This window comes from Anser brachyrhynchus (genome assembly GCF_964034855.1).
Source record: "Anser brachyrhynchus genome assembly, chromosome: 6".
Lineage (NCBI taxonomy): Eukaryota > Metazoa > Chordata > Aves > Anseriformes > Anatidae > Anser > Anser brachyrhynchus.
The window spans coordinates 23,362,161-23,374,923 of record NC_137700.1 but is presented as its reverse complement, the minus strand read 5'-3'; the positions used below and the strand labels follow the sequence as shown (position 1 = coordinate 23,374,923).

Below are 12,763 nucleotides of genomic sequence, written 5' to 3'. Positions count from 1 at the left end.
TTTCCTCTCCTGCAAAATCTGCACTGAGAAGGGGATGATCCTTACTGCATCTGTACCAGCTCACTTTCTCCTGATGCTGTGCTCCTCCCCAGACACAGCCTGCGATTTACTGTCCGTCAGCCAAACGCAGTTTGGGAGCACCACAGAGCGTCATCTTCAGCAAGTTCTTCTATCGTTACCACGCTGAAAGGTTCAGGGGCACCGCTTTGCACCCCCAAGTGAATTTAACACTGACCTCCGAAGCCGAAATTAAAACACTCGCTACCAAATGAGATTTCTTACAAGGGAGCTTGGAAGCTGGGCTTACATTCAAAGCAAGAATTCTGAGTCATCATGAAATCAGTAATGATACTGATAATTTTAGAAACCTGGAAGAACTGATGATTGAACACATGCAACAAGTTCATTATCAACTCCATCCTCATTTTAAAAGAGACGAATGGAGATGGATAAAACCTCAGCCAGTTTTTGACGCAGCTCTACAATGCTTCCAGCTAGCCTGCAAAAACAAAGTTAACCTGACAAGAACTATCACAAATTTGAAACAGGCTTACTACACACACACACAAAAAATCCCTGCCTGCCATATTTTGCCAAAGTAGCTCTTTCCTAAGAAATCCATTCCCCAAAATAGTTTCAATACCTTTGAAAGCACTCATTCCTTCTGCAACCTTGCAATCCTGTAGGTTGGGATTTTAGCTAGTGATCATAATAAAAAAATACACGAGACAGACCGCATGCACTGAAGCACAATACACATCAGCAGAACAATAAAATGCTGTCCCCTACTAAGTTCATACTTCTTACTAACTGCAAAACTTCAGCTTTACCCAAGGAAATGTAAAAACGGAAGCACCTAATAGTTTGCTAAGATATCAAACGCCACAAAGAAAAAGCGATGCTTTCTCAACACTTAAGACAAACCAAATTTATCTATATACTGCTTCAAAAGCAACAGGGCTACAACAGGGCTACAGGGCTTGCTCTAATGCTGTTAGCAGATTTAACAAAATACTGGTCCTTAAATCCTGAAATTGTTCCCACATGCTAAAGATGACAGTCTTTCCAGTTGCTATGAGAAAAATCCTGTATCATTATGCAAATCAGCAGTTATAATCATTTTCAAAAATAGTTGTCTATATATTCACATTATGCGATGATCAAATTAAAGAATATGCAGTATACACTGAAAATTTAATTTTTATATATATATATATATAAGCAAATGACTTGTGTTGCTCTTTTAAGATAACTTAATTTTCTCACAAATTCAGTTTTTTTCCTAATAATGGAAGCAGGCCAAAAAAAGCATACTGAAATATTTACCAGTTCTTACACAGCCACAAAAAAAAAGTTACAAAAATACACAACCATAGCCTTTCCTTTAACGACTAACATTCTCAGTATCTAGAACTTTATTCATGAGCATTTCTAAGCAGTTTTATGAATTCCTTTTTCAAACAAAGTAAGCATTTAAACCCTTGTCCTTGCTCTGCTCATGAAGGCAGCTCTAGGACAAAAACAGAAAGCAAATGACTTAATCTTCCTATTTTATAAGCATGCTAGAGCATGCAGTGCAGAATTTACATATAGCTTTACTTTCTAAACCAATGCTGACAGGTTTTAAACCAAAGCCCAAATAAAAAACAACTTTAAAACTATTAGCCCTTTGCAATCAAAGGCTGCAGGAGGATCCACCAGTCACTAGACTTCATCTTTTGTTAAAAAGGAAATTTAAAACAAGCCGAATGTTCCTGAAGCTGTGAATGACGGGCACTGTTCAAATCTTGCTTTGGAACTAAAAACTTCTTACTGCAAAACCTGAACCTCCATATGTAAGGACAGCTGGCCATTTTTGGTGACCTTCACAGTTTCCACTTTCCAAGTACAAACTTAATTTACCAAAGAACAGATTTAAATTGCTGAATCTATGGCCTGAAAAAAGCTCCGCAACCTGTCAGGAATGAAAATTTTCACTTCCAGTTCAGGCAAGCAGAGCACGTACTGACGCTGACCTGCTCCTCAATGACCCACTCTACATTTGCACCCCAGTTTTGCTCCACTACAGCAACCTTCAGCTTCCTCCCTCAGCACCAGCCCCGTGTGCTGGTAGCCCTAGCATGAAGGAAGCTGGCCCCCACTCTCGCAGGCGGCAGCCAAGCTGTCAGCAGCTACATCCCATCGACAGCAAAACTGGTAAGTGGAGGCACAAGGGTACTTCCAAGTCTCCCACAGTTGCTTTGTTGCCTCATGTATTTGCAGTTTTCAGGAACTCAGACTTCAGTAACGACACAACGTGGTCCAGCAGAACATCTGTCCCTACCAGCTCTGCGAGGTTAGCACGCTGACCTCAACCCTTTTAACTCCAGCTTAAACAAGTCCACATAGAAACAAAAAAAAAAAAAACAAAAAACACAGTTCTAGCTGTTCAACAGCTTGACAGCCTGCAGCTACAGAGGGAGTGTTGCAAGAAGTGTCCACACTCCATCCTCAAACAGATTTAAGTGTCCTGACAAATGGCCAAACCCTTATTAGTGCTATTTTCTTGACAGCATCCCTACTAAAAAACAAAAAAGACAGACAGACATAGGAAAATATGCCCAACCAAATCTAAAAGTTTCCCAGCATATATGCCATTTAGCTTGTATATATACATACTTTTTTTTTTCCCCCTAAGTAGGCTGCATTTCCATTAGCCAGCATGAAACACAAAATAAGTTTACTGTTTTTCTACAAGTCTGGGTAATCAGGAAGTATAGCGGAAATGAACAGGAAGAAAGTTCTTCAGAGCAAAGGAGGATTCCTTGTAGCCAGCCAGCTGTACTTGCCAACTGTACCATCTGTGCCTTAAAGAAGGAGAAAAGAGACCAACTCAGATGTGGCTGAGAGAAACATTTTATGATTTAGAAGAAGTGCATTTAACCCATTAATGCTCAAGATTTCAACTACAACCCTTTGTTTCTTTTTAATCCCCCTGCTTGTAATTTAAATGCAGCAACCTACACACGGAAGAAAAAAAAAGTGGCTCCTTCATATCCAAATTCCCATAGTGGGAAGGAGTAAATCAGAAGATACTTGAAGATGAGATTGCCAGGTTGCCTCAGGAACCAGCCACAAGCTAACCTCCATCCCACAGCAGGCTTTCGGACCCACGTACACTCATGACACTGCTTTTTGGAAATTACTGCCACAGTAAGCGTCTCTCCTTTTAGCTTTGTAAGGTGTATGAGATGTGTCCTGGAGCTCTCAGCCACATTGTGGCTTTGCTGAACAATTAACAGGGTCAAGAAGACTGAAAAAACACAGAATCTACATAATAACCAGGCGCTTCCCCCTGCCACCCCCACCCCAGTCTCAACCTCATAAACCTCACAGCGTAAATACAAAAACCAGTAACAGAGAAGCATGTAAAAGTATGATGTTTACACTGCAGAAGAACTTGTTCTAACAAAGACCGAGCACAGACGCATTAAACTTCTATTTCAACCTGGTATGGAACCACAGATAAAGACAGACATGCAGAGAGTAAAGGAGATAAGTCTGCCGTGAAGGGCTGCAAAACCCTCTAAAATAGCCGGTGATATTACCAGACCGAAGCAGCTAGCCTGCCCATCACAGAAAAGCCAACAGCAAGCAGCATTGTAAGAAACGATGCAACAGCACACCGTACTGTTCACATCAAATTTGCAAGAAAGAAGCCTTCAGCTGAGAAACCAAGGATAGGGCCTCGACTCCTTACTCAGTGCCAGCTCCGGGTCTACAGCCCTGACAGAAGACGTTCCGTCCCCAATTCCGGAGGTGGAAATTGTGTAAGGGCGCAGTTAGGAAGGTCTCCTGCTTCTGCTCACGCTTTGGAAGAAGCCATGTAAGTAAAGCGAGCCCCTGCTTTCCGTACGCGCTCCAGCACCCCAGCCTGCTACCGCGCCGCGGGGACAGCCGCACGTGGCAGGCCGGGCAGCTGTCCTGCCTCGGCCTTCTGTCTGGAGGCAACGCAGGGAAGAAGCTCCACTTCCGCGTCTCAGTCGGAGATTTCCAACGTGACAAACGTACCCGTTTTTGCCTATGAACCCAAATCAGGACGAACTCTTTGACAACAGAGCGTGGGACCTCCCCAGGGGCGCTCTCAGAACGCTACCACACTTCGCAGGAGCTCCTCTAAAGAAGCACCGCTGTGTACTTAAGCAGATCTTAACCTCAAACACCCACAGAAGAGTACAAGAATTTTATTCAGTAAAAGAACTCAGCACGGAGAGTCACTACGTTGATATTTACTGACAGGAAGTGAAAAATGGCTCAGACTCAACTTCTTGCAAGTCTGAAAGGACATCCAAAACTTTCAGACACAAGGGAATATAAAATTGCTGTCAGGCTGGCGGACAAACGTTGCACTAAAAAGCTTTATGAAACTTAAGCTAGATTTATATGAATTTTTCAGCATTAGAAGACTTAATTTCAGGGGGCGGTTACAAGAGAATATAAAGACAAGCAGCAAAACCAGGCATAAGGCCAGCCTAATAAACCATTTCTCAATCAACCAGCCCTAAGTAGATAATATTTAGTTCTAACGAGATCCAGTGTTTTCCTCCTCTTAATGTTAGCACAAAAAATGTCTTAGAGAAGTAACATCCTTTCACACAAGGAACCAAAGAAGAGAAAACACCCAACTGCTTCAATTCTAGCCCAATATATATCCATGCAAAGCAGAGAATTAAGCACAGGCCCCTAAAAAAATTAATCATGCAATTAAAACCTATTACACTACATCCCTACAAAGGCAGAATGAAGTTTATACGACATTTCTTAAGCACTTCACTGCAAAGAATTGGATATTACGCAGTTTTTATGCACTGCTGCACGTTGGGGCTGTGAAGCCGGGACTTCATCTTTAAAGGGAACAAAGCCAGCTTTTGCAATAGTCATCATCCCAAACATACAGCGGCTGAGTTTAATTTTTTAGCTGCACAGCCAATTACCATTTGAATCACAGAGCCCACTACTTTAGCTCTGTTTCCTAAAAATCGTTATTAAGATAACCTAGATTTATGCAGTATGATACGGGGCCTAATTGCATGATTATTATACTTCCATTCTACAAAGCTCTTTTTTCATGGCTCTGTACACAAGATGGTAAATGAGGCAGATGACTACAGGAGCAAAGAGGATGCTAGCCTGAATTAGGAACTGGAACAAGGATTTGTTTGCATCTGAAGTATCAGTCTGGATGAAGATACAACTAAGAGCAACCTCTGAGCACAATGCACAGTCAACTACCCACAAAACGTCCACATTTCAGGAGAGCTCGTGCTCCATGGGGCTATGTACATGTATTCCCACATTTTAAGATAAATTCCCTCCTTACAGTCAAGAAGCACCCGTGCCAGTAACTCACGGGAATTACTCGTGCAGCTGCAAGGCCCCAAACCACCGGAGAAGTACCAAATCGCAGGGACCCACGACTACCCTAGGATTTGTGACGAGACACCAGACACATCCAGCAATCACCGTTCACAGCCCAACACCACGGCCAGTTTACCCCCTTGAAAAGCCATTCAGCAACAAATCAAGACCAATATCCACAGCAAATACAAAGCACATATACCTTTGAGCTCCAGATTACTAGCTGGGTACTCCAGCTAGAAAGGAGGTGGGCTTTAAAATTAGGTTAGTTATGACTAATGACAGCAACTTAGGACTGTAATGTAATTAAGGGATTTGACAGCTCAATTGTCTATACCCTCCCTTTTTTTTCCTTCAGTTTCTTAGAACAAAACTATTGTCCCTTAAATCATTATACAAGAACCATTTTCTTGTTTAAACATGTTGTAATGGAACACTCTAGGCTACAGTACCATACGTATAATTTGTCAGCTTATGCGACATCGATATGGCTAAAATATTAGTTCATTTAAATATATAATTTAAGAAACCATTCAGAAATTCACTATCGGCAAAAGCAACTTGGTAGACAGAAACTTAACAAAAAAAATGATTTCATACTTATTGCATTCCGAAGTTTAGTTTCAGTGCGGCCTTACTCTTTTTTAGCACAGGGGTTTTTAAAAATGTGTTAATAAAACACATAATTGTGGTAAGATTATTACTGAATGAGTGATACCAACTGCTTCCATAACAACAAAGAGGACTTAGGTGTCCAAATCATCCTGTAAGGAGGAAAACAAAAGATACAATCACCTCTTTTGGGAAAAAAAATAGAAAAATCAGTACTTCTCCATGCAGCGTTGTAACACACCATTTAGTAAATACTAGCTTCCTCTACAGCATTTGCTGTACTTCAAAACCTTTTGGTAGTCAAAGTAAGGTGTCTTACGTGAGATGTAGCAAGCGATCACCAGCCTAGCAGCCGTCCAGAGCCACCTGATCATCCAGCGCGTATCAGACCACGGCAGTATTAGCCACACTCAAGGCTGTATCCTTTCCCTAAACACACCGTAAGCATCTCATGAAGTCAGAGGAAGTTGCACATAATTATCTGGAGGACAGAAGGGCCTTCCTGACTAGCACAATCTCCTAGAAAGATTCACTTTCAAAATTCATCGGCCTTCTTCGAGAGCGCAGTTTAGCGCAGCGCTGACACGGGGCCAGCCAGTTGCCCCCAGAGCCAAACAGGGGGGGGGGATCTTCAGCAGCACCCAACACTGGCCAAGCTGTCCTCACCGAAGCACCAAGCAGCATCGCCAAAGGCAATTTCACAGCTGACAACAACTCAGCGGTGGGACAGGGACAGAAACGACAAAAATCAACTTGGATTTCTCCTTAAAATCACAATGCTCACAACCAGGAGCAGCTCAAGGAAAGCTTGCACTTTGTTTAGCGTTACCCTTTTAACAGTGTTTTAAGGGAAAGCCTCGGCTGTTCTGAAAATTACACACAGTTAACTAAGCTTACAAACAGATTTCAATGAAGATTAGCCTCAGTTGTGTTCTGTTTTTTTTTTTCCTTTAGAGGTCAATTTGAGAAAATTTTACAAGGTGCTCGCATTATCTGTACTAATTTCTTTCCTTAACTTGAAAAGCACATTTAGCCATCACTTAAACAGCAGAACTACATGAAGCAGAGAATTAGTTTGCAGCTTTTGTTGACTTAAAAGTGTGCACAAGCGGTTATTTTTTAACTTCATGTTTAGCTTGTGCAAACAGTCCCCAGCAACGCTGCGCATTGATTAAAAAATTTTGATGATGCAAGATCAAGTAGTTCATTAGGAAGCCTGCACTCCATTTAAGTAAGCGCAAAGAGACGAGCTTTTAACTTGTCAAGCACCTTTAACTGCACCAGAAAAGCTGGGCAGAAAGGGACTGGGGCTTCTTTAAACTGATGCAGCAAGGGTTGCACAACCGAGCGCTCTATGGGACGGGTTTTTCTGTGCGTAGGCTTCAGCTGTCAAACTACGCTATCTGCAAATATGCACGTAGTACAACAAGATGTCAAAGGTTTTCTTGGTTGTGAGGAAAAATAACAGATAGACCAACAGGCACATCTTCAACCTCAGAAGAGAAAATGCATGAATTTGCACCAATCGACACCTTCTTGCTCTCTCTGGACAACTCAAAGATCTTGATCCCTGGAAGCACATAAAGACTGATTTTCCCAGCATCAAACACATCCTACAGCAAGCAGGTAACTGAACCTAACTCTGAGAAAGTGGCTATTCAAACAAACTTTCAAGATAAATTCAAAGCAAAATCAGTACTCATCTTGTCCAACGCTCAAAATCATCCAGGCTCCACACGCAAAATGAATCTGTCAGGTGCTTAACACAACTAAGTAACGTAGTTTACTCATCAACAAAGAAATACTCTTCCACCAGCAAAACCCTTTACCACTTCATTTCTTCCAGTCTCTCCTAATCCCTTACCAGCCCTTACTGTGCTTGCAGGCAAGACAAACTCATTACAAATACCTAACAAACTTCAGTTTTAAAATGAAAGCAAGTATTTTAAACAAATGGAATTTCCAGCTCTATTTTTAAACTCAGGATGTACCTTATGCCATTAAATCATTTTTTTCTTGGAATCTGAGCCATTTTTACTGAAGTCACATAATTTTTTATTAAAAATGCAAAATGCTTCAGGACCACAAATAGCATGAGGTTGCATTATATTCTAAGCAGCTTCCACTCACAATTTTAGCATTCTCTGCCTTCTAGTATGTGAGACAAACACAGACAAGACTTGGAAATAAATTGCATCCAACAGCTGATCTTTACTGAATATTACAGCAGTTTATACAATATGTAGGTCATGAGAAACACATGCTGCAATTAAGCACAGGGCAGGCGTGCTCCATCCCATGCTAAGCCTAGTCTGCCATGCTCACACATAACAGAAGGCCTGGAAATATGAGGGAAGCCCAAACAATGCTATAATGCGCACACGAAGCAGTTGCACTGATTTTTCACTTCGGTCTCACACGGTTAAGCCACTTGCTAAACTCAGTTATGCACAGACCTAAGACACATGCAAGCAATGTAACGTGTAGGACTTGCACGCAACTCTTTGCAGGAAAACGGTCGACAACTGAGCCGCACAATTTCAGAAATCCCGAAGATTATAGTGCCTCGGACAATATAACAGTCCTTTCTTCATAAAAAAATTGCATCCATCTTAGAAGAAATCTGTTAATCCAAACTTTCCTTCTCACCCATTTGCAACAAAAAGGTATCCAGTATTACAGAAGGGAGACAGAAACGCGAATAAATCAGGAATACAATATCTGAAATGAAGTATTAAGAAGACGACTTAGTGGCTCCAGTGTTAGAACCTTTTCCTCTTCCAATTTCAAAAATATTTTTTCACAAAATGTGCAGAAAAAGACTGTTCAGGGACAAGAATATTTTATCAGATGAAAAGTGATGTCAATATGTTTTTAAAGACACATTTCACAATTAGCATATAGGACTATTTTCATCTAGTATATGCAAATCTACTGATTTGGAGAAGTCATTATTTCCCTTTCTTAAAACCCTACTTTACCAACACAGGAATCATTCTTAACTGCGAGTCCCATGTACAACATACAATGTACATACATCTGCACTCATTTTAAAAGGATGTAATGCAGCCTGTAGGAAAAAAAGCCAGACATTCCAGCCCAGGTCCATGAAGGGTACACGTTGGCACTCCAGCACCTAACTCAGGCCGTGTTGTGGGGCTCAGGTGCTCCCCATGGTGCCTTGGAGAATTAGCCGTGACTGAAATACACAGACACAAATCCTTCATCCTCCTGGGACGCTGAGAGATGAACCCCGCCTCAAGGACAGGCACACGAGGCGAGACAGACCTCCGCACACAGTCTGCTGATCACACCCCACCTGGATGCAAGCCCCTGCCCTAGCAGGTTCGCTGGAGGGCTCCATTCCGCACCTGCCCAGCCTAGGCAGCAATGCCCAGTTCCTGTTTGCAAGAGGAATCCGCCGTGCAGTTTGCCTCATCCCAGCTAAATGCCCAAATCACAGGGCCTCACACCTCTCTTAGTCTTTTAGCTTGACAGAAACAGCTGCCCTGAAAAGAGCCAGTACCCACAGGATGCTCCCACACAAGTGGGAACGCAGGGAGGCAGAGTTAACCAGCAGCAGAAGTGCAGATGCTCGCTTGCTTCAGTCCCAAAATTTTGCGCTCCGCCACAGGATGAGAAGTTCCTTTGAGATCTTAAATCCCAGTCCTCCTATCACGCACCACTCGCCTTCCCAAATACCTCATTTAAGTTTCAGGGGTGCTCATTTCCTTCACTGGACATCTCGCTCTCAGACAACTGACTCCCAGTCTAGTCCTCTGTTTATGCACGTAAGAAACAAGCAGGTTATTTTCCAAGTGCCAGATACGATGAGCAACAATTCCATCAAAACCCCGCAAAAAAAGCATGTCCAAGAAAGCCTGCACAGTGATGAAAAAATTAAACTTTCACTTCTGCACCAATGTCAGCCTTCAAGTAAAGTCATTATACTGTACGCACAGCAGTCTTCGTTCATTAGTTATCCGTTCAAATGTGCAGCTACGAAAAAAAGAGTGTAAGCTCCTTCCAAAGATGTCTTTGCAACGGTTAAAAAAAATGCTTTTTCCACTAATTTCATTACAGAATTGCAGCCAGCTGCTGCTTTTGGAAAAACTAGCCCAAATCCAGTCTTCAGTGGCCTATCTCTAATCCAAAAATCTAAGAATGTAGTGAGACAATTAAAAAAAAAAAAGCAAAAAACTTCATTTGGCATATCCTTAGCAACCCTGAGTAAGGAAATCCAGGTTCAAAATTCAACAATTTTCTTGCCAAGAACAGATTACTAGTTAAAAGGGTCTGTTTGCATCAAAAAACTATGCCAACTAATGGTATATTTGGACAAAGATACCTGCAACACCAAATTCTACAACGATGAAGCCAAAAGCTAACCATTTTGCCACCACTTAACTCTTTCCATAGTCCACAAGTTCCCAGCGAACGCATTACTCAGAGAATCAGAAATCTCACTCAGACTTTCTGTCTTTAAGTCAGCACCGTGTGCTGCTCTGGCCTGTGTCAGCGTTACAGCTGCCCTAATCGTAGGCCAACAAAATGACCAAGCGCAAACATTGCAAAGGCAAGTCTAAAACTACGTTTTATCAACACCACAAACAGAATGCAAGAATTACGTAGCAGAGAGGGCGCTTCCTAACTAAAAGCTCGGCAGTAGCCTGCTGAAGTCAAGAACCTTTCAGGCCCTTTTGAAGCCACCAACACGTTAGGCCAAGCATCAACGTAACAGCTCGAGCTCTGTGCTAGTGACTGCAGTAATTGGTGCTGATCCTGTCCAGGAACCGGGTTGTATTTGTAGCATCTGCTATGAGTTCTGAAAAACAGTAATTGTCACCCTGGCCTTGCTGTCGAGCAGCAAGCTCTCTTTCTAGAGCGCTTGTCAGAATCACGGAAGGGCTGGAAGGGATCCACGAGGACTGCCGGGCCTAACTCCCAGCTCCGCACACGGCCACCCAAAAATCAAACTCTAAGCCCAGGTCTGCATACTACTATCATTTTTCCCAGGATGGCTCTAACTTTCAGGCACAGTTCCTATTCTTACATCAAAACCTCTCAAGTACAATAATGAACCTTCTACACCACGAAGACTGCTACAGCCACAGCACAGCCCCTGCACGCCATTAACTCTGCATGGTGTTTGGAGCTCAACATCTGCCTGCTGCTGCTACTGCACATCTGTTCCAAAGGCCACCAAAGCAACACACTAGCAAGGCTTCTCCACAGTTTGACTCATTAGTCATAACTGCACACTAAGAACATATTCCGGAATCACACTCCTCGCAATCCTCTTCAACAAGACTCAGTGCGTTCTCGTTTGTAATACATCCTGGTGCTTACTGCAGCTGAGATTATGCCAAAGCACGGTTTACATGTCACGGTAGGAAAGTAAGGTTTTTTTTTTTTTTTTTTTAACTTTAATTTAAGCCCATTCCTTGCGATTGAGACCTTCGCTCCATCTGACTCAGACCAAGGGCTCGCTCTGCCTGGCCGAGGGCGCAGGACCCAGGCTTCGCCCCTCCTGCCACACGGCCGGCAGCGACCCGAGCGGGGCCGAGGGCCCCCGCCGCCCGCCCCTGCGGCTCCGCTCGGCGGGGAACGGCGCCGGGCCCCCCGGCGGGCCGCAGCTCCGGGGGGTCCGCCCGGCCCCGACAAAAGGCGGCCGAGGCGCGGCGGGGAGGGCGCAGCGGCCCCGGGAAGCGCGTTAGGTAACCGCGGCGCGGGTCTGATGCAATAGCTCGCCGCGCACCGCTCGCCGTCGGGCTCCGGCGGCGCCGGGAGGATACAGGTCAGGTCCAGGTCGAAGCCATCCTCCTGGTAGCGCCTTTTGTTCCTGCTGACGATCTCTTTGATGATGGCGGTCATGTCTGGCAGCCGGGGGCCGCTCCGGGACAGCGCGCAGAGGCCGGGCGGCGGCGGCGGGGCGCGGGGCCGGGCGGCGGCGGAGGGCCGGCGGCCGCCGGGCAGCCCCGGGCGCGGGGCCTGCTGCTGCCGCGGCTCAGCCCCGGCTGGGCCCGCCTCCCCCCGCGGCGGCGGCGGCGGCTCCCGGCAGCGGCGGCGGCTGCCCCCCCCCCCCTCCTCCTCCTCCTCCTCCTCCTCCTCCTGCCGGGGCGGGAGCGGCGGCGGCGGCCGAGCAGGGAGGCTTCGGGGCCGGGCCGAGTCCCTGAGGGAGCCGCCGCCGCCGCCGCCGTCTTTGAGGCGAGCGCGGCGGAGGCGGAGAGAGCAGCTCTCCGGCGCTCCGGGCCCCAGCAATGGTGACAGCGGCGCGGGGCGCCCCCCCGGCCCGGCCCCGCTCCGCCCCGCTCCGCTCCCCGCCCGGGGCGGCGGCGGCGGCAGCGGCGGCGGCGGGGGGCCCGGAGCCGCGCGGTGGGGCCGGGCGGGCGGGCGGGCGCTCGGCGGGGCGGCGGCGGCTCCTCAGGGCGTGCGGGCCGGCAGCGCGGCCTGGCTCATCCCCCGCGCCCAGCAGCGCCGCGCCAGCGCTAGGCTCCCATCATGGCTGCAGCTTCCGAGAGGGGACGCGCCGCCGCGCTGCCGCCCCGCCCCCTCCGCCGCCGCCGCCGCCGCCGCCCCGGAAAAGTAGTCCCGCCGCCCCGCCGCCGCATCGCCGCCCCGCCGCCCGCGCCCGGCCGCAGCCGCGCCGCGCCGCTCCTCCGCCCCCCTCCCCTCCCTCACTCTCCCGCCGCCGCCGCCGCCGCCGCCCCGCGGGGGCCGAGCCCGCGGCGGGCGGAGGGATACGGGCGGCGCG

General features: G+C 46.4%; 1 protein-coding gene across 1 annotated transcript in view; it reads right to left on the bottom strand.

Moving 5' to 3' along the window:
- The window catches only part of PTEN (phosphatase and tensin homolog), a 49,229-nt gene extending 37,243 nt beyond the window's left edge, over nt 1–11,986 (bottom strand). The window contains exon 1 of the mRNA XM_080598496.1: nt 11,805–11,986. Within this exon, the coding sequence (XP_080454622.1) occupies nt 11,805–11,883 (79 nt within the window). The 5' untranslated portion in view covers nt 11,884–11,986. The remainder of the gene's footprint in view (nt 1–11,804) is intronic.
- Nucleotides 11,987–12,763: the final 777 nt, after the last annotated feature.